Here is a 23,617-nt window from a genome sequence, read left to right on the forward strand (position 1 = left end):
CTTTCAATTCAAACTATAAACATTATGCTTTATGGACTGAACAATCTGATTTCTGTGTGAAACATTCCCAGGGTGTTTGTACTTACGTTTAATGTTACATTGCAGATGAACCACCCAGTTGTTCAAACAGTGTTCTCTAGAATAAAAGTATAATTAAGTCACAAGTATCTGCACACCAGGTAACACTCTCTCTCTAATATATATAAAAGCACATTAGTTTGATTAGTTTATCAAACTGTTAAACATAGTATTTTGGCTACAGTCCTTCATGCTTAAATCATGTTTTAATTATAAACACAAAATATTCTCTTATATATAACATTAAATGTACATGTTCTTCTTTAATAGACACTTAATTGATGCATGTTATGGAAATAAAAGTAGATTACCCTTGTGATTTAAGTGAACAAGTCATCTGTTTATGACAGATTCTCAACAAAATTGTAACAGGATATGGCATTTTTTTCTGCCTTTTGAGAAGTTTTCAATAACTAACCACTAGAGATCAGTGTAACCAAAGAATTCTAAGAAGGGGTTAGTTTGGTATCAATGTATCTTCTTTACTAAGATTACAGTGCACTATAAAATATATAGCTGCATATAGAGGTTTAGGAATTGTTTAGCAGAGATATAAAGCCAGAGCCTGAACGGCATGAGACCACAGATCAAAACAACTCAAGCATTTCTGATACCCAGAGATTTTAAGATTATCTTCATAGCTTGTAATGAATCTGAACACTTGGGACAGTGTGTGTGCCAGCAATTTAAATCTGATATACACAGAAATATATCAGAGAAAAATAAAAAGGACTGCCAAAGGCTAGTTCACAGTGTCTCTTTTTAAAAGAGAAAAGGGGAAGGATTCTTTAAACATGATGTGGTATTATGTATCCCTCACTATGTTTACACTAAAATTTGAAATCTGTTGTGAGGGAAGCAATGGGTGACGTGACCCAGCATTTTCACAATGGCGTAGTGGTGCAAGAAGGGCAAGTGAGAAGACGTAACCCTCTGCTCCACCACCTCATTAAATCTGCACCATGGTGAGGGTGAGCGAGTGAGATATGCCTCTAGCCTTGTATTGTATCATATGAACTAGCCAATCTAATATCTACATATCTATATCTATCTATCTATAGATATATGTATCTATATATCGATATAGATATATATATCTATATGTTGATATCTATATATATCATATCTATATAATATATACATATCTACAATCTAATATCCAACATGTAAGATTTGTCCCTATTTTTTTATGTTGAAGAAGGGAGTTGCATATAATGGAGTCACATGTATCTCCCACCATCACTGCTTACCGATTGCTTTCATATAAGGTACTTATGGGCTTCTGCTTTTTCATCTTTTTGGAGTAAGCTCACAGTATGAAAACCACTTCCTTGCCTGCGCTTCAGTTTACCAGTCCTCAGCTACCTCTCGGTAAACTCGGGAGAGTCCAAAAGGCAACAGAGGTATTGCATGGGCGCTGCATACCCATCCTATGTGACCCTCTGAGTGCAATCTAAGAAGGAGCATGCAAGGCAGAAATCTGAAATAGACGGGTCATCTGTGATTATGGTCTTCACTTAGGAATGGCAAAAACAATTATGCCTGTGGTATCTGCTCATGTATCTTCAAGTCATGATTTTGCCCTGTACAAAGCTATTCTGTCAAGAAATACATTACCTAAAGGCATCAGAGAACAGTTATGCTGTCTGCACCACAGCTGAGGATCTGTGCTCTCCTTTACTTCTATGGTAGTTATGCTTGAATGTAGTTACCAAAGGCAATGTGAGCAACACCTTTTATAATCTGATTACGAGCATTTGATTTTTTAATTATCAAAACTATGTAACCTTTCTGTCATTCATTGTATATACAACAAAAGCATGTGAAACTGTAATGGTGTCACCCTGTAAAAATGATTTCTATCAGCTTTCCAGATGAAAAATGGTAGAAGGCAGATATCTATTTAAGCAACAGAAATACAAATAAGATGAACAAACTTATTCCATTTCCTCCTGCATTAATCACCTTTTAGAGTTTAGCAGATATTAGCAGAAGATGTCTTTAAATCACTGCCACTGTTTAAGATGTTTATTGGCTATCCTTATTTAGACATGTAGTCAAGAAAAAAAAGGAAAAATAGGTTGCAATGATATCCCATTAGTTAAAGATACTTTTACTATCAATGAGAACGATAAATGTTTAGGCTTAACAGAGTACGACTAGAAGATACAATGCTTTTTTTTTATTATTATTATTTTTTAATTTAGATAAAATACAGCATATCAAATTGAGAATTCCCTCCTGCTTTGTTACTATGTGGTATGTTCATAAAGGAAACTTGAAAGAATATGGACTCTTGCCATCCTCAACATCATTTCAACATTTTAGCAATTATACAGTAATTTTCTGCATCAGTGTTTTTGGTAGGATTCCAGGAAAATGTGTATAATAAGCCCTCATAAGCAGAAACACAGTAATTGAAGTCATTATATGTTTTATTTGATGATAGTAAGCCCTTCTCCTTTAGGAGGTGAACTGTAAATCCCATAATTTCCTGAGAATATAATCTTGTGCAAATGTTACAGTTTCATTTAATCTACAAGAAATACTACCTGTTTGTAGGACCCTTCAGAATCACTTCAAGTGAACTGAAGTTCATTTGGAGTGAGAAAGGTTAAGGGTATAATCAAATGCATTCCAAGGATCATCTCACCTAATGATTCAGTTCTAAATGTTGAGACAAACCCAGAAGACATTTTTGGGTGAGATTAATTTGTCTAAACATCTGTCTGGTGTCCTAAACTTATATCAATAAAGTCAATGGATTACAGAATGTGATTCATTTTATTCCAGCAAAGATAGCTTGATGAATCACAATTTGGAAGTGCATATTTTTCACTACTGATTTTGGAGAGAACCTAGTGTATTCTCTCTTATATAACAATGGGGGAATACCACTCCATTTTAATCCTTTTATTGGTGCTCAAATTAATGTATTATATATTCACAGTTTAGAGATCTCTACGTAAGAAATACTTTGTAAATAGCATTTACAAATAAAATGTGCATGTAAAAAGAAATGTAAAAATAACGGTATTTATCATTTCCAGAGTCAATGTTCAAAGACTTCACGTAAAACTGTACTGAATGCTGGCTAAAAATGCAGCAAGCATCTCTTTCCTTTGAAATTCAAAAATAGACAGGAATGGAAGGGGGAAGAGTGAGTTGACCAGTGTTATATAAAATTCATCAGCAGATAGAGAATAAAACCTAGCTATTTTGATACTCCAGACCTTGTACAGAACCATGTTACCCCTCAGAAAAACTTGAGCTAGAAATTATTGTATAAACGTCAGTCACCATACTTACAGTTATCCTTTGTATGAGGAAGAAACCTCACTCTACCCACCTTTTTGTAAATATGAGGCTTTGGTTAGCTGTTTTGGTGATGTCAACAAATGGGCCATCTCCGGTGAATAGTACAGTTGATGACATATTTGCATCCCTAGAAAAAAAGACACACTTGTGTGTTTTTAGATATTTAACATATTCCACTGGTGGAGGACTGTTTGGGAGATGATTATGGTGGTGGAATAAACTGCAGCTTTATTTTATTTTATTTTATTTTTTAATGAAATAATGACTATCTGGAGATTTGTTAGATTTTGAAACTTCCATGGATTAAATACCTGGATACTTGCCTACTTTCATTCTCACACCTTCTTCTAAGATCTCTAATGCAACAATTATATTGAAATAGATAGAAATAGTTATTTTAATGAAAGTAAATAATCAATTTGTGCTTTTTGGTGCCATGCTGAATGGTTTACAATACTGATTCTAAAATATATGGAGCTAAAACTTAGTATGCAAAATTGATGAGTAACAAGCTGAAGCTTGGAATATCACAGTTTTGCTGTTTTGCAGGATGTAATTTCATTGCTATTTTACCTTTGTGCCTAGAGGAGAAATGAAAATATACTTTCTTTCGTGAAGAATCTAGTGGAATTAATGCTACCTTAGAAGTTAAGTTTCACCCCACAGATCTGTTGAAATCAAAATAACAGAATAACCTCTTCTCAAGAAGAGGTTTAGATTGGGTATTAGAAGGAATCTCTTCACAGAGTGGCTGGTCAGGCATTGGAATGGGCTGCCCAGGGAAGCAGTGGAGTCCCTATCCCCGGAGGTATTTAAGAGACATGTGGACATCACACTAAGGGGCATGATAGGACTTGGTAGGTCAGGTTGATTGTTTTATGTGGTGATTTGAATGTCTTTTCCAACCTAAATGATTCTATGATTCTAAGATTTGTGGAATAAATCAAGGGTATTGTGTCTTCCACTGAACAGGTTAGTTCATCTGAATTAGGCTGTACTCCTAGATTCCTTTTTCTGCAACAATGGCATTTTGAACACCAACAATTCTGTGAACTGTTGGTGAGATGAAGTGTTTCGATGTTTACAACCCATATCTAGATTTCGTTCATAGCTTATTCTGCACCATATACTTTGTGATACTGCATATGATGGGTTTGGAACATATACTCCCTGGCTCTTGAGGAAACCTGGGTAAACAAGACAGCTGAGGTCAAACTATATAATTGTTTTGGGGGTGACAGCCTGCTTCTATCTGATCTTTTAGCCATAGATATTTCAGGAGTGAAAAGACAACCATTTGTGCAGATTTAATACACAGGGAGCACTTATCAAGGCAGTATGACTTCAAGTGCACTCACTGTCCTGGGAAGTATGCAGTCTACTATTTGCCTGCAAATCTGCTGTGTGGGAAGAGTAAGATTAGGCATAGGAAAAAGGAGGTTTACAATAGCCCTGATGTGCCACTAGGAAAGCTGTATGACATGCTCTACGGAAAAAGTCACTATGAGAAAACCTTTGATAATTACATTTGATTCGTTTTCTTACTTTGACTTCCTGAAGTACACACAGCTGGAGATTCCTAAATCTTATGTGACTGCAAAACCAAGCTGCTACTCTTTTAATTAAGTTATTGGTAAATGATGAGTCTTAAGCATTTCTGTAAGTATAAGAAATCATAGAAATCATGCACTTTTCCTGGAGCTTCTCAGATTAATAAGAACATGATAGTTTAGCAGGTCCAGAAACTCTGGACAGCTCCAGACAGACAGAGTGTCACAGCTCTTTAATTTTCATTGATTCATGGCATCGTTCAGCACATAGATTAGATGCACCCAAGATAAAATGTTCTGATAAGATTACTTTTCCTAGAACTGATTAACATTCAAAATAGAACTAGTTTTCAAATGGAGGGAATGATAATGACATATTGTGATAACTTTTATCTCTAATCATCTAGACTCTTATCATTTCAAAAGGAGAAAAGATTAATATGATAGGCCAGATCCTAAAAGTAAGATGTATCTTGGCTTTTCACTGTGGGTCTTCTGTTAATGAAAATGATCTGTTAGAAATTTTGAAGGCTGTGACAAAAATGGTCTTTAAGAAGCTAATACAGGTGTTAAGTAGCCCTCATTCCATTCAACATGTTCACTAGCCAAAACTCACAGAAGAATACTGGATAAATTTCTTACACACAGATATACACCATTATTTAAGGTTTCAGTCTCTAATTCTGTCTCAGATGTGTTCAGTAACAATAAGCACTATATTGACTGTTAGGAAAGATTCAGATAAAATGGTACATTTCAGAAAAACTATTCAGAATAAGGATAAGAGTGCCATTTGCCCAATAGATACAATTCCTTTTACTACCTAAAAAAATCCACACACTTATCTGAAAAAAAAAAAAAATATATATATATATATTCACACATTTGTGATTCACATTTTGTAATTCATTGTTTAGTTTTCAGGCTGCAAGGATGTTTGCAGTTTGTTTAATTTGTGTTTAAGCCACAGGGCAGTGTTTCTGCTTTGTCCTATGATTTTATGACAAACAGGAGAACAACAACCACTAAAGAATAGTAGCAAATTGCAAACAATGAACACATTCTTTGTCATAAAAAAAAAAATCTTTTTTCATGTGTGAATTCATATGGAGAGCAGCTATTTTCTAAATGCTTGTGTATGCACAATTTCTTTGTAAGAAAATATGCAAATGGTAAATAAAAATAACCTCTCAATGCTTCCTGGATTTGAAAAGATGTTTAAACTAAAGGGTTTAAATGAGGCTAGTGTCTAGCTTGTCTGTGTACTAGTACAAGTTAGTGTACTAGCAGTGTCTGATCCCAAGTGAAACTGTGGACCTAAAAATCAAAAAAAAATCCATCAAGACTCCTCCTATGGCTTTCAGGTCAAAGTGCACATTATTACTTGTTGACAACTGACATGACATTAAGTCTATCACTGAGTTATTAGGACTGCCCTAATTCTGGTCCTCAATGCTGCAAAACAGTCTCAACACATGGAGAAACAGGTTCTTTGCTCCATCTAGTACATTACTCACAGTGGCTCTACAGCAGGCTCTTGCCACACTGGAAGGCCTAGGTCTGACAGTCAAAAACAGTATTTTGTCTGGTATTTCAAGGAGGTAGGCATGCAGCTACTACCTACCATTCATTAGTGGAGTAAATGAAAATATAACTGACCTGGGAATCTCAAAAAAGAAATCATATTCCAGTTAACTCATTTCCTTCTCAAGAATTTTGTGAGTTCAGGAACAAAACAGACTGCAGGGTTGAGAACAAATTCTAAACTCCTGTTGGATTTTTGGTTACAGCAAAACTGCAAGGTTTGACCCCATTCCTGGGTAAAATTCAGTAAAAACTCATTTGGCTCTGGTCCCAAAGAAACAAATGTGTTTGAAACCAGAAGAGTGGTCAAAAGCTCAATGTATTATTTGATGGCTCAAAGAAAAGAGATGCTAACAATACTGAGCATCATCATCATCAGATACACATGAAGTGTAGGCTGAGCAAAGGATTAATGTTCAGGTTTCTCAGTTCCATCAATTTGTGCATCTTGCACTCTGGACTCATTCAGAATATAGGTTAGGCAAATAATTTGCAAACATTTTGTAGACGAACACACAGGCATCCCTCCAGATTTGCTTATTTGGCACATATCACAAACATGACAGTCACATACTTGAAAAATGGAAGCAAAAGGATTCTGCTGTGTGATTTATCAGAATCTGTGTGGAACACTGCACCTTCTAGCTCAGCTACATAAACAATCAGGATATGCTGCAGGACTGTCATTGTTTCCTTTTCATAAATTAAAGAAGAAACGACACTAGAAAATGTATAACCAATTAACAGCAAAAGTAAATCATCCCAGATGAACTTTAGCCTCCTTCTCTGATAATGCATGATTCTAAGTAGTTATTTCAGTATAGCAGCATGAGCTATAGACTATCCAAGACCTGTTATTACAACCATCCATTTACTAGCAAATACAGTGCCAGTTATCAACAAATATGCTGCTACAGGGAGATTCAAAGAAGGCAGAAATAGCTTGATGCTTAATGGATTTCTATATACGTAGATAACTTTATCCTATTCTGCAGGATTTGTAACAGAAAATGTACCCAAGATACCAGAATGTGATACAATTTCAGTTTAAAAATACTATATATATTTTAAACAATGGGAATAAACTGAACAATGGAATTAAAAAGAACTAATTAGGAAACTTAATAGGATTTTTTTTTTAACAAGTGTATTTGACTCTATTATGCAGACAAACTCTGAAATATATTGCCATAGAATGGTATGGAGACAAAAGAATAAGTAATTTTTAAAAGCTAATAGAAAATACCATTGAAGACAAAATTCACTGAAGCCTATCAAATATCAAAATGTAAACTAAACCATTACACCACAAAACAACCAGTGTCCAGAAGTTATGGAGGAAAAGGAGGCAGGAGCAGGTAGGGAGCAAGGAAGAAGGCTACTGGCCATCGTAATGGACAAGGTTATTTGACTAGAAGAACATTTAGTCACATTCTGCATGTCCTTAGATGCATGCATAAATTAGATAATTACATATACATATTACAATCAGAATTTGTGCATGCAGGTATTTGATATGTATATAAACGCAGTACCTACGCAAAAGAAATAAAAATAAAACATCACACATTCTCTCATCAGATGATTAAAAATACTTTCAAACAACATTTAGCTGTTTTTCTACATTTTCCTGTGTGGTATCTAAAACTAATTTATGAGACAGGCATTTGCAGGCTTCCTACTTTGGTTAGAGACCATGATAAACTGCAAGCTAAGACTTTCATTTGGTTATTACTTGAGTGACATTCCCTAAAAACCTCAGCACTGTAGGAAAGACATTTATTATTCAATGGATGGCAATGAAGTTTCATATAGTGTAAGTGAGGTCAGAATTCAGGCCATAAATTTTACCATAGTTGCAAAAATATGACACTTCTGCACTCGACCCTCCTCACCCCTTCCCTAGAAATTCAGCTGATCAGTAGTGACTGAAGCCAAATCCATTTTTTCAATCATACGCTTCCTTTCTCCCTCCACCCTCAACCACAGCTCAAGAGAAATACAGTTTCCTAACCCAACAGCTAAGGTCTAATGATAAGTATGAAATGTAGTGGGATCCTAATTGCAGGGTACCCAAGTGGTTATCTTGAATTTACTTGAGATGAACATCAATATGATAGTGGAGCAGCCAAGGCTGTTGTTTTCTCCAGATTTAATCTGGAGCTATCCTCATAAAAAGTGAAGACATAAATGATGACATAAAATGATAAAAGACTAACACCTCCACATCAGTCTCACAGTGTTCTCCAATATGTATGCTCATGCCTAATCTACCATATTCAAAGTTCGCAACACTGTAATGAATGCCATCAAAACAGGCGCTGCGACACTTACAAATTTGTTGGCTGACCTCGCACTTCATTTACCATAGAAAAGTAGACTTGTTTGTTTGTTTTGTTTGTTTGTTTTGTCTTTTTTTTTTTTTTTAATGGTATAGACACCAGTAAAATGATGAGGAAAACACAAATACACAGACTCAGAAAAGCTGCAAACAAGGTACAAAGACACTGAATATTCTGAATATTTTCACTCACCCTAATCCTAGCTGGTGGCAAACACTGTCTGAAATTTGCTCATTCCAATCATCTGCACATGCCAGGTGCCATGTCTTCCCAATCCTGACTTGTACCAGCCCTTTGGTGCTTAAAGAACCATTAAGCAATCTCACTGTGGACCAAAATGGATAGAAGCATTTTAGGCAGGTGGTAAAAAAAAGAACAAAATAAAAAAATAACAAAAAAAAACAACCAACAAACAATCAACAACAAAAAAAAACACGAAACACAAACAATCACCCCTCCACACAATGCAATATTATTGTTGCCAGCAAAGAACAAAAGTAGTTAAGGTACATTACAGAAGTAATAAACCCAGTATGTAGAAGATGTTGTATTCCCACAGGAAGGAAATGCTTTTTCCTTCTATATTTTAGTGACAGGATGTTTTCATAGCCTGTGTTTTGCAAGTCTCATGAACAGACAGTAAACAGTACATTTTCCATCTACTCTAACAACTATTTCTTCTTAGCCAGTACTACACAATTTTGAACTACTGTGGTGAAGCTTTAGCTACATGATACTCAGTAACACTGACTAGAAGTAAGGTTAAAACCAGAGCTGACAGAAAAATTGGATTTTCCAGTTATAATCACTATGAGAACTTTCAGTGTTTGCTTTCATTGCAGCTTAAGTTAAAATAATAACAATAATAATAAAAAAGCTCTCTGAAAACCAGTAGTTCTATCAAAGGTTTTCAAAAAAATAAAAATCAGAAAAAAAATTGGAAACTCTTTAAGTATGTGGTAAAAAATCTTATGCTACTGTCATGGTGACTAAGGAAGTTGGAGCAGAAGGTCAACAGAATTCCATCTATAACTCATAGGCTACAGCTGAACTTGAGACAGATAACAGTTATTGCCAGCATGAAGCAGGGAAAGCAATATAATTCATTTGCAATTTACTGGTTGCTGAAATATTGTTTTGGGGAAAATATTAGTTCTCCAAAAAGCCTTTTTGCAACTAAATATTTCCATAAAGATTAATGTTTATCCACTTTATTAAAAATAAATACATAAATATTCCTCTTTGACATGCAGAGCACATGAATGAAATAAGTGACAGACAGTGGTTAAATTAATGGTAAACATCACTCAAACAAAATTTTGGAGCAGTCTTTAAAATCTCAGAATTGCTTGCACTGTGAGATTTCTCCAAATCACTTTTGACACCTTTCCTGTCTTCTACTTGAACTACAATTCCTCTTCCTTTCTCCTTATCAGATCTACATTAATCTCCAAATACACTGCTGCTAAGCAGTAAGAGACTTACTGATCACTCAACAAGTGGTTAATTGTAATGTCATATACTTTAGAATTTTCAAAGAAGGAGATATCCTATATCTTTTCTTTGGAGTCCCTGGGAAGTTTCATGAGTTGGAGTATTTGAAAATGGCAGTTTGTCTAGTCTAAAATGGTACATATGATAAGAAATTGAAATTGGTTTCAGGAAAATGAGCAAGTATTTTGGACACTGAAAAGACTCAATATGAGGGTGTCTAATTGAATTTGCATTTTATTTTAAAGGTTAGATTGATTCAGCCAACTTTTGGATTAAATGGGTTTTTGGAAGCAATTCTCCCTATCCCTTAATGTGAGGTAATTGGTTATGAAGAAATAGACAATCTATGGCAAAATAAATCTTTGGGAAAATGTACATAATGTTAATTTAGGTGATGGTTACCTTATTCAGATCTTCTTTAGCAATGGCTAAGAAGAAGCTGAAGTGAATTTTATTTTGTGCATTTTTAAAGGCAGAAAAACAGCTAATTGCATTAATGTGGACACTGACACTGCACTTTCAGACATTAAATACATATACATTCATATAAAAGATGTTGAAATCAATGACAACTGTCAGCATATATCCAATGATATATCTGAACCCTAGAAGTCCTTCTTAAAACAAAGGAAGATGATATATTGAGCTTAAAAGTATGCTTTTAACTCTCCCATTAGTATTTCATAATACATTGACAGAACAGCACTTTGTCAGACACAGCAATGTGATTTCTGTGCTAGGCCCAATGTAGTTTTAACAACAGTTTTACACTGAAGTTGTTGTTTAGGGAACATTCTTTCCATGTTATGCAAAATGAAACCATATGTCGTACACCTAAATTTTGGAAAGAACCATTTAATCAGATGATTAAGCAATTGCAGCTATCAATTTTCTTGTAGGAACCTGCACATCCACTGAAAGCAACAGATGCCACTTTTTCATTTGTGCCACACCTTCATCCTATGGCAATGCCAGCATGAGGTGGAGTCCAGGCAGGCTGGGGGGTGCTCTGTGCCACAGTTTGGCTTCCCACTATTTGACAGTTTCTCTCAGGAAGACTTCTAAACTCTATCACACACTACAGCATTTATACTGCTATGAAACTGAAATTAATAACAGGAAAAATACAAAATTTTGGAAATATGATATGGATAAAGAACGAGAGCATGTAACGAGTTTTCATTTTATTTTGAGGTCACTGTAAATAGTCATAGTTTTGAGTACAGAGTAACTTCCTACCTTTACTAGAGACTTACACAAGATTACATGCATTGTCTCAGAAATGTGACTTTGCTTTTCTGTCCATGACAAAGTCAGATACTGCTGTGTAAATCTGCATGGCTTGCATGCAGCTGCTGCAGTTTACACTAGCTAAGGTTCTGTGTCTGTTTGCCTATGAAATTCATACCAAATACTCATGCATTCCTTCTCTATGTATGAAATAAAACTTACTGCACTTCGCTTCATCAGAGCCATCTTCACACTGAGGTAGGTTATCACAAAGGTTATGCAATGGTATACACTCTCCACTACGACACTGATATTCCTCGAGTGTACAAGCTCCTGAAAGAGAACAAGAAATGAAAATGAAACCACAATTATTGGAAAGGTAAAACTGTAAACATCGGTTTGGTGGAGGTCATCCAGTTTACCTGACAATAAAATTGGGTGGATAGTATATACAGGATTTTTTCCTAATGCCTTCCACTTATGATTTCGCTTTACTTTCCCTTTTCTTTCCTTCTTTTTTTTTTTTTTCTTTTCAAAATAATGATGATTTTCAGATAAATAAAAGCTAATTAAGTATAAAATCAGTGGTATTACACCTTACAGTTTCTGCTAAAGTTAGCATTGCTCGGTTACTAGTGTTCTTCTGCTACACAAATGAATCTTTGAGGTGGATAAGAAAAATCAAATCCTGATTAAATCCTGTTGAAAGCGACTAATAATGTCAAATTTTGTATGTTCAACACTTTCACAGAAGTTTAGTGGCTTTAAAGTGTGTCAAGTCAAATGTGCAAGTAAAGACGCATTGACAGCCAAGAGTCTCCTTTCAAAACCTAGCTGGGAGGAAAGGGGAGACAAATGTAATAGAAATGAATGAGGAAAGCATTCACAAAAATAGGATAAATCCACTTCAGTATCAGTTATATAAAAATGTAGATCACATATAGAATAAATATAAAGGTGTAATCCTTGCTGTGTGGGGACCAGTGTATTTAATCTCACCATTTGTTATATCTTAAATCTTATTTAAGGCAAGACAATTGCTCTCCTCCTAAATTTTTAATATCCATATAAAAAGATTAATTTATCAGCCAGTATGGCCTGTTATCTAACATGGACGTAAAAGAGTATGATTTCTGTAATTCCTGAACCAGATTTTCACACATTCACTGGCCACAACTGATGCCAGATTTTCCACAGAACTTAGTTCCTACTTACACAGCTAGATGAAGATAAGATTTTCAAATATGCTTTTCTTATTATTTTGCATACCATCAAAAATTATTTATTGTAAAATTATTCTTCATTATGAAAATCTTAGTATTTTATGGAAAAATAAAATGTGAAGAAAAATCTTTACTCACAAAATTCGCTTATTTACTTACAATATGGTCTTAGTCTGTGTCCTTTGGCTGCAAAGATCGTGAATAAGCTTAACTCTTCTGCAACTGACAACCTTTTAATATATTTAACCAGACCTGGCAATGGCCACTTTGAGAACTCTGCCTTTATAAGCATAATAATTTATTTTACAACAAAACATGGGCAAAGCTTCATCTTTACTGAACCAGTTAAAAAATAGTCATAGTGTTGTTGAGCTGAACAAATGTGATAGATAAGAAAAAGAAGCAGTAAAATGGTCATGTGCCCATATAAACCTGCCTGTCAGTCTTGCACAAGGTGAGTTGATTTACCAACAGTAAATCAATGGTTATGATTTGTCAGAGATAAAAAAAATATACATATATCACTATTACTGTTAATCTATATAAAAAAGCTGACTTTATGATATTAAAAGAAAGCAAAAGAGTGTAAATTCTTGTTGACTTTCTGTTCATGCAAGTGAATGAGACTGCACACATCTCTGAACACATACTGCTTCTCCATCCTCTCTTTTCTGTTGTCAGACTTCCACAAAGTAATACAAAGCCTTTAATTATTTTCAGTAAGGGTTGACCTAGAGTTAGTGTAAGGATTTGTCCTGTTAAGCACATTGCTATTCCATACACATATATTCGACATTTGGCTCCAGTTTGCATGTTTTTGTAGAGATGATTGCTGTATTATGCAGGTAACAATTCCAACTGCAGTTCCCAGCACAAACATGACTCTTTCAGCAGGAAACTGGCTGGGATCAGATACACTGCTGTCTAAACACGTAAAAGTAACTCTTCCTAAATCCTTCATACATTAAGGATCAAATTTTTAAAGCTGCAAGAAAGACCATATTTCAAACTCCAATCTGAGTTACCATATGCACTTTGTTCTTCTAGTGTGATTGGTAACAAGTATTTTACAAATGCATTTAAGCACACATTAATGACACCACCAAATGAGTGAAAAAATGATGTTCTTTTTCGAGAGTTTGTATAAATAATAGTTCATATTTGCCCTCTTAGCATTTAGATGGTTCACTGGTCAAAATACTGAGCCACTTTTTCCCATACTATTGAACTGAGTTGCAGACGGTACCGACATCAGCCAGCTGGGTGCTTTGTAAAGTAACAAAAATGTCACATTTCCTGCTAGAAAACATAAAGTGCAAATGAGTAACTGTTAGTCTTTTTAACTTTTTGATATTTCTGTTGATTAAGGATCAAGAGTCACCTCCTACTCTCCACTTTTTCTCAAATGTATTTGAGCTTTGGTATAACCTCTTAAAGACATGAGATTGTACACTGACCTAGACGATAGCCAGTAGTGAAGTTTGCAAGAAATCCCTTCTTTGTTACAATCCTGTCCGTAAAAAGGATTACTGTCATCTGGTTTGTTGCAGAGAAGACATCTGGCAATGGGCCTTGTCCTGTATAGACAGCTACTCTCCAGGAGAACATGAATACATTTAGGTTATTTTGATCTTATTTATTTCAAAATGTTTTAGGATTCAATGCAAATATTGCTACCACATGAATACAGTTATTTCTTAAAGACTTACTGCTATCAGAATGAGATGCCCAAAGCTCAACCCCAAATTTGATATATCAGTATAGAAAATAAAGTTTGACCAACACATGAGTATTGTTCTGTTTCTGCACGTACATGAGCAGTCTTATTTATTGAGAAGTTAATTTCTTTTGGATTTTATGGAAAGCTGAGTGTGTGCAAACATTTGGGAAACATGATGTCACATACTGTATGTTTCCTTGAGTTTTCCTGCTAATTTATAAGATGTATAAATCTGAAGAAATGTAAAAGAAAGAGAGAATTGATTTCCTTTACATCAGATCAATCAGTTTGCTCCAGTAGCCTAATTGCATTCATTTTACTACCCAGCAGTTTTACTTGCCCAAAAGTGAAGAATTTGGTCCTCTGCCATCTCTGACTTCAACTATATCATAAATATATTCCACATCAAAAACCTGAAAATGAAGTTGAATATTCTTCCCTATTTCGGCATTTAAGTACCATACACCTAGAAAACAATAACACACAAACACAAAAACCAACTTAATGGTTGTCACATTTTCTGTATCATTTTCACATTGAAGAAAAAAAAAAATCTCTGTTAAAATATTCAGAATTATCCACGAGACACAGAAGTCTAAATTTCAACTTTCGAAGTGACTTAAGCTGTCCAGATCTAAAATCCCATTTACTCTGATTTTCTAAAATGCTTTTGAAAATTGGATTTATTCTTCTAAGACATAGACAATTGTGTTTATTATCATTCATGGCGTCTGCTTGTTTCCCTGACATAAGAAAGGTAATTCTTTTGTAACTATGAAAACATGACAGTCTTGTCACTTAAGCCTTATGCTATTGGATAGTAAAATAATTTCTATAACCATTCACAGAAACCTGTTAGATCTCTTTTTACAGAAGAAGAAGCATTTGCTTCTGTTTAAACCACCTTTATTATATTTATTCTAAGTGACTGTGGATACTATAGAAATCTTGCAAAGAAAGTTAAAAATAACAAACAACACAAAACATTTTTTCCCTCTTCATAGAATGAAAAGTATTTTCTCACTAGTAACAATCGTGTCTGGGAACTTGTGAAATTAATACCTGGAAATAAGAACCATATCTCAAGTGGGACAAAAAGGCAAAATAACTTTTGCAATTAACATCCCAGCACAATTCTCCTGTTAAAGGTAAAGTAATAAATAATTGAAATTTAATTAAGAAGCAACAGCAAAATTCTCTTCCTTGCTTAATCCATCAACAGCACACAGCATATACCACCTTGAAACATCGTAAATCTCATTTTCGTTTCACCTTTGCCAGCTGTAGCTTCATCTAAATCAAGTAACACTAGTAGATTAATGCTGTCTTTTCACTAGTACGTTAAGAAATATTCAATAAAGATAATCCCTTGCAAAATACATACATATATAATTTCAACTTTAAAAGGTGAACTATTTATCAAAGAGGTCATGACCAAGCTACTAACCTGACAAATATGTTGAGGTGAAATGCTAAAATGTGGACTTTCAACACCTTCTCCCGTGTATTGATAAGAAAATATCTGACATAAAAGGCATAATGTATCTGGCCTGTCTGAAATCATTCCAAGGGATTATGCTTATCAACATCACTTTTTAATCACCTGGCATAAGAATCCCTAGCTTCTGCTAAGTGTCATATAGACAGACTTCAATTAAAAGAGCCCAAAGTATTTAGCTTGGATCTTTTTTTTCTTTTTTTTTTTTTTTCCTGACAACATTTGAAAGCACATTTAAAACCTTTATCCAACTAAACTTTTCCTGAAGACTTAGACAAGAATAACTTACATGATGCTTGATTAGGATAATAGTTTGGAAAGTTTTCAGAGCTGAACGTACTGTTTGGCTCCCAGAGTTCAACTGGTCCTCCACAGTCATCTGAAAAAGAAAACATTTCAAAACATATTTCATCTATTACTTTATTTTTGCAATCATCTGTCTACAAAGACAATTTGGAAAAAATAATTTTATGAAGAAGATATTCAATTTAACTTTACCACTGTAAGGGGCCAGCTATGGTCCTATTGTTATAAAGCTTGAACAATGAATTGTGCTAAGCCACCACTCCATTTCCTTTGGGGAAGCAAGGTGTGGAAGAGCTTTACTGTCCTTATCAGCTGCTGTGGCAGACTTGCTGACCCATACAATTCATGCCATCGGTCAGCTGTAGGTCAGACAATGCTGATTGTGAATTGCTAGTGCTGAGGTGCACAACTGCATTGATGATGGTGTTATGAGCAGTCTTCCCCACATAGGCAAGAAAGGATATAATTTGTTTTCATTTGGTAATTACTGGTCTGCAAGCTGCACACATGACAGAAAATGTGAATAAAACTGTATAATTTAGTAGTGTATTAACATAAAAACTAGAAAACATCTATATAAGACAGGAAGCCTCCCCATCCCCTAAATATAAGCATTCATTCATTTGGCATGCCTTGCTTATTATCTAATTGATTTTCTTGAAACACGGCAGAGATACTAAAGCCCATTTTGTCATCTAGGAAATAAACTTTGGAGCAAGACCATATGGATCTATAATGGAAACCATTAGAATTTACCTGAAAGTTTCTTGGTAGCAAAATTTTTAGTTGAAAAACATTCAAAAAATTCTAAAAAATTTCTCAGGTGGAGTTGTCACCATTTTGCAATTCATCTTGGCTAAGAAATAAAGAGCAGTTTCTTTTCTCATTCCATAAACTTATAAAATGTTTTTATTGTTTAACTCATCAATTAAATATGAGACTTTCAAATTAAGCTTTTATGCAAGGAGGTTGGAAACCCATATATTTCAAAACAAATATGTCTACTAGCATATCTACTATTCTTCCCGTTGGGGGAAAGGTGATATTGTTGGTGTAAAAAATCTTTGAACTTCTGTAAGGATAAATGGAATAAAAATTTCCAGTGCAATTTCAGAATATAAATTCATGGAGATGAACTGCAGATTTTGAAAGGAGGGAACTTAGAAAAACACTAAAGAGGTCTGCTCAGATACTCAGACTTTTCCAAACATACTCTAATGCAGCATGTGAAGGCATCAGAACTGTGTGCGAATACATCTATAAAGAAGTGATGTCATATATTGTTAATGAGCCAGGCAACACTAACTAGCACACCTAGTATTTATATACTAAATGGGAGAATTGTGAAAGAGTCAATGCTTTTAAAAATTTAAGACTTTCATTTTTTAAATTTCCAGTTTAAGTGTATATTGAACAGCCAGGTGACATCTTCAATGCTTGGCCTGAAAAGATATATTAATAGTTATCTAGATATATGACAACAACAAAATTGGCACTTACAATATCTGTGTTGGTAACTGTGTTGATACCTTTTACTCTAATGACAGCAAACCAATGTACAAAAGCTTGTATATATTCTGAAACAGAACATCAAAAGACTGACTACAGCGAGATTCCTAATTTTCTTATTATGTAATGTTTTTAGAAAAATGGGTCTCAATCACTCCACTAACATACTGTACATGATATGTGAGTATTTTAAGAATTTATACTGTCATTTCGATTTCATCAGGAGTTAAAAAGCTTTTAGTTAAATCTTTTTAAATAGTAAAAGTAGCCATTTGTTCTTTCCCTGAAACAACAGCTCCAGTAAAAAAGGTCTTTATCCTAAACATGTATTTGCACTCATATATATAAACATAACATTTATATAAAAGCAAGTAGTTTAGATATGCAAAGCACACACACACACACACACAATTAAATATGCTGTATATACTCAATATTCTCTTTCAATATATAGTACAGAAAGGTGGTTTACATCCAGAATATATCAGCTTCATATCCCAAAATTTTACTGCATGTTAAGAAATGCTATTTATGTTATTTCAGCTGTACCATTGGAAAGAAATCTGTTTTACCACTTCAGTTGCTCTCAGTTACTTGTTTCAGAAACAAACACTGCTCTTCTAACATCTCCAGGAAAGAGAAGTAAAGGTAGAAGAATTCTACCATTTATTTTTCTTGTTTTATTCCTTTAATTAAACATGATTTTATCAACATAGTATTTGGTTAAACATTACCCCCCTATTGGTTTACATTTTGTATTTTGGTATGTCTGTCAGAATTGCATACTGTGAGTCTCTAGTAAAAAGCCTTCATAATATACAAGTCTTACTGAGGTTGTCCATTGAATTCCACTGGAAAGAAGTTCCACTAAATACAAAAAAAGATTTGAACTTTCTCATTACAGCCTTTTATTATTTTATTTTGTTTTGTTTTGTTTTATTTTGTTTTGTTTCATTTTGTTTTGTTTTATTTTGTTTTATTTTATTTATTTATTTATTTATTTTTTAAATCAAACCTGTTAAGATAGATTGAACACTCTGAAAGGCAAAGGAACTGTTAAAAATCACACTCTCACTAAAAATTGTATTACGTTTCATCTATATGGGTTACAGTGACAACTAATTTCTGTAAGTACCATTGACAACAAATAAAAGTTACATTGGTTTTGTTATGGAATATTAATGCCCATAGAAACAAACACAGAACTATTGCAAACCTGGACAAAGAATTCTTAGCCAGATTCATCTTATGACATGAGCAGAGCAAAACCAACTTTCTTAATGGCTGAACTTCAGCAACTTATGATGAAATCTGATCTGGTGTTGGCTACATGTAAAACATCAGTAATGATCTGTTCTTTGTCTTGCATGGAAAAGCAATGAAAGCAATTGATTTTGCTCATGGAAAAATGCTTTTAAAATTTCTTGTAATCTTTAAAGATAAATTTATATGGAGTTATTCTGGATTGTATTCCAGATGCTCATTAGAGAACCAAAAAAACCAATCAGCACCAATAACCTCCGTCGTTTCATCAAGGATAATAAAGGATTTTCTCAACACTGTAGAAAACGATATATGACCTTTACAGAAAAAAAATAAAAAATACTCTGGCTTTGACTAAAACCTTACTTTATATTAACATACACATCTAAAGTGTGGAAACTACGCTGCAATTTCCACACTGTGATTTGTGTTAAAAGACAAGTTATGAATGAATAAGAAGATTAAAGCAATCCTTGCTTTAGATGAAAGTGTAAGCTGACAGTCTTGTGTAAATGACAAAAGCAAATCCAGCTCCCCCACCCCATACCCTGACAAAAAAAATCAGACTTTTCAATGAGTTTCTGTGGCACTGTGAATGATGCAAATGCCTCTCACTGAACCTCTAGGTTTAGCAAAGGAAATGAGTTCAATGCAAATTCTTTCATCTCTTGTTTATAGATGTGACATTTGTAGTAAAACTGTCACTGTTAGTAAACTTGCACCATATCCATCAAAGTAATATCAGGCTTCTTTGAAGATGATTGATAATATTCACATTTTTCAGCATACGGCATATATGTATCATGCCTCAATGAGGTAAGAGTGCAACCAAGTCAGTTTTTACACAGGAACTGCTTAGACTGTACTTTTGTATCATATTGAAAGATAACACAGATCCTCCCTAATGCATTTTATACAGATTTATACACCACATGACCACTTCATTTTTTTAATAGTTAAATTTTGTCACTATACTTTGGGTCGAGATCTACAGTTTGAACGCTGTTTTATTTAGTGTTTCAACAGCAGCACTCAGCTACTACTTACTACAGAGACTTTCTACCACTGATCATTTGCCTGAAGTTAACTTCCAAGATGTGTTTACTCAGATCGCGTGAGAAAGGACTGGAGGTGGCAGCTCATCTCCTCACACACCAGAACTTCTAACTCCGTCTTTTTTGTTTTCCTATTCAGTTTTTTTTCAGAGCAAATATTGCTCTATTTTTCCTTTTGAATATAATCAGATATAGTACGAATAACAATATGGTCAAATACATATTGAAAAGAACTCATTCATTTTGAGCCTTCTTCCAGATAATACATCCATTTTGGGTATCTGGCATTCATACAGATCTTGCTCTGACACCATTCTGACACCATTATTGTTTCATTCCCCTAAATATGAGATTTTTCGTTGTGTAGGTATTCTCAGAGCTGGGTGAACATATATCTATTGAGACTTCTGATGATATTATTATGTGATTTTGCTAACTCTCATCCCACTCCTGTATTGTTTATAATTTTAAATATAGAGGTTATAATCTTCCTCCTCTTTTTAACTCCCTCCTCTTTACTGGATTCCTGGAAGCTTTACTAATTACAGACTTTAGAAACAGATTCTGAATTCTTTACTTATGTACTGGGTCTAGATGGGAAAGTTAATTCCCCCACAGCAACCCATATAGTGCTATGCTCTGCACTTGTAGATGGAACAGCACTGGTATCACACCATCGTTTTTATCTATTTATGAGCAGGGCTGGCACAGCCTCCAGACTCCCTCCAACCCTCCCCAAAGCCAGTAGATTGGGGTGGGCAAGTGGTGGGGAGGGGACATCACTAGGGCAGCTGGCCTAAACTGACCAAAGGGGTATTCCACAGCATGTGATGTCACACTCAGCAATAAAACGTGTGAAAGGGGAAAGAGAAGAGTGGGCTCTCATTACGAAAATGTTTGACCTCTCAAAAAACCGCTACAAGTATTTAGGACCAGTTTCAAAATTTGTAGCTGAACATTGCTTGCTGGTGGGAAACAGAGAATAATTATTTTCTCTCTTCGCTTCTGTGTGTCCTTTGCCTTTTTTTTTTTTTTCTTTTAGTTTAATTAAACCATCCTTAGCTCAACCCATGAGCCTTTTTTTTTTTTTTCCTTTCTTTCATTGTATTTTCTTGCCTTTTTTTTTTTTTTTGAGGTGTGGAAGTGTGAGAGCAGTGTGATAGAATTTAGCTGCCCATCAATGTTAAACCACCACAACTTCTCTTTCACTCTTCAAGCAATGTTAAACCACCACAACTTCTCTTTCACTCTTCAAGTTTTGGAAGACAATGTAAAGAGAGCTTAAGATGTGAAACTACCAGTACTTTTGCTATGAATGGAGCCATGGGCAGGGAATATGATCCCTAACATATCATCCTGAAGTTAATTTTATATTGCTGAGGAGGTAATTTTATAAAGCTGAAGGGATTTTGTTACAAATCTTGAATCACTCAAACACAAATACAATAATAGGAAATGACAATCAACAGTAGCGTTTACTTACTGGGACCTGAAGGGGTAGTAATAACAACTGGAAATGCAGTTGGTTCTACATAATTACTTTCGTTACATTTTCCCTTTGTCAGGCCAATATCATCCAAGGCAATATCACTTGGACCATTCTTTTTAAAGGCATCAAAGATAACCTGAAATTCATTTAAAAAAACAGAACGTTATAACTTAATGAAATATCTTTCAGCCTCCTATACCGAACCATTTAGTCTTCTTTCTCAAATGTTCTAATTTCCACTGTAATCTACACTGGTGCTATACTCAGAGGAGAGGGTCAGGGATGAGAGAGGACTTCCTGTAACACAAAAGCTATGCAAATTGAACACATCATTCTTAGGAATGCAGGAATTTCATATAAATGATGAACATAATTTAAAATTATTCAAGAATTTTACTTATTTTTATATGAATACATGTAATTTTTAACACACAACATTCTGTATCACTTATCTGTCCAGCTCTTCTGATCTAATGGCATGTCTCCACGTACAACTGCAATTTGTCATCTGATGGCTTGTTACTGCATTTTATTACACACATATTTAAGGCAATCCTGCTACCAAGGAATTTGTGCTGGCAAAAAACATCTTGATGTCTTTCAATTATTAGGTATAAGTATATAGTATGTGTAAGTAAACTATTACAATTAAGTATAATTCTCTTCTTAAGATCTTATAACACACATTTCCTGGAAATGTGATGCACCCTGGTCAGAGATGTAGTCACTTTCTCAGATGGTAAATGCACCTTTCTGGCAGTGCTTTTGCATCAATGAAAACTAGTATAGAAAGACTAGCCAACCAAAATACCTATAAAAATAAATTTAAAGCTGTGGATCATTAGAAGAAAACTTTGATATCAATTAAACTAAAACAATTATATGAAAGACTAATAGCTTAACAAACCTTAAAATCAGATGTTTCATTTAAAGTTACTTGTCCATAATTCCAGTTGTTTCCATAGTTTCCTTCTTTCTCAAAAATTATCTTTTCCACACCTTGTTCATCACTTATGCTAACACTTAAACGGTAAACATTAGGACTGTACATGTAATACCTAGAGGGGTAAGAACAATGTTTTCTATTATTATATTGAAGTGAAATTTCATGAAAAAATATCAAGCTTTTTATTTTTTTAACAGCTTTATGAAATTGGAACTAAACTTTAGTGAGCATGAAAACAAAATGAAACATTTTGTACAATTAAAACTGGAAGTTTTACTTGCTCTTTTGCTGTATCTTCTGTGTAGGCCTAGTTAAGCGTCACAACAAAAACATTTCAGGGATTCTTAGTATTTCTGTATAGAAATACATGCTGGTTGCAGAGTGTAAATGGGAACTAAAGCTAATTGCAAGACAAACCTATAATGGAGTAAAAATTTCTGGAGTCAAGATTGGTCATGGAAATCTAAACAGACGTAGGCTTGTATGGTTAGCACACTGACTTGCATTAATATATATGAAAGAAAAATATTTTGTTTTATTCTTAAACAAAGTATGTGTTTAGGAATGATTTAATCTGCAGAGGTTACAAAACAATACCAAAAGCTTAGACAAGATGGATCTGAAGAGACCAAAGGCAAACTCTGAATCCGGACTCTCTCTTCTCTGAATCCAAGTCCTATGGGTGTTGAAATATAAAATCCTGCAAAATAATGAGCACATTTTAGTCAGTAGAAATATTATTTTTATTTTTTGTTTTTCCTTTTTTGATGAGGGCAAGTTTTTGTATTTAAAAATGGTATCAGTAATATCAAGCACAGATTTAATGACTTGGAGGATTCCTGACAAAATAGAAGTGAACAATGACCCTGAGTTATATTCATCAGTCAAGAACATTAAAGTGAGCTTCTAAGCTTGTCAGATGGTCCTCAGAGCTAGACATGAAATCAGAAACTAGCCCTTCTGAAGTCAGTGGGAGATTCACCTTTTCTTCAGTAATGTCAGGAATTTACCT

The 23,617-nt window shown here is 34.3% G+C and overlaps 1 protein-coding gene across 1 annotated transcript in view; it reads right to left on the bottom strand.

The window, feature by feature from the left end:
- TMPRSS15 (transmembrane serine protease 15) overlaps window positions 1–23,617 on the bottom strand; it is a 58,331-nt gene that overhangs the window by 6,743 nt on the left and 27,971 nt on the right. The window contains 10 exon segments of the mRNA XM_083804009.1: window positions 87–136; window positions 3,428–3,523; window positions 9,065–9,197; window positions 11,819–11,929; window positions 14,277–14,408; window positions 14,880–15,005; window positions 16,327–16,416; window positions 21,654–21,795; window positions 22,567–22,717; window positions 23,203–23,305. Coding sequence (XP_083660135.1) covers window positions 87–136; window positions 3,428–3,523; window positions 9,065–9,197; window positions 11,819–11,929; window positions 14,277–14,408; window positions 14,880–15,005; window positions 16,327–16,416; window positions 21,654–21,795; window positions 22,567–22,717; window positions 23,203–23,305 — 1,134 coding nt within the window.

This window comes from Anser anser, assembly GCF_964211835.1.
Source record: "Anser anser genome assembly, chromosome: 1".
NCBI classification, from domain to species: Eukaryota; Metazoa; Chordata; class Aves; order Anseriformes; family Anatidae; genus Anser; species Anser anser.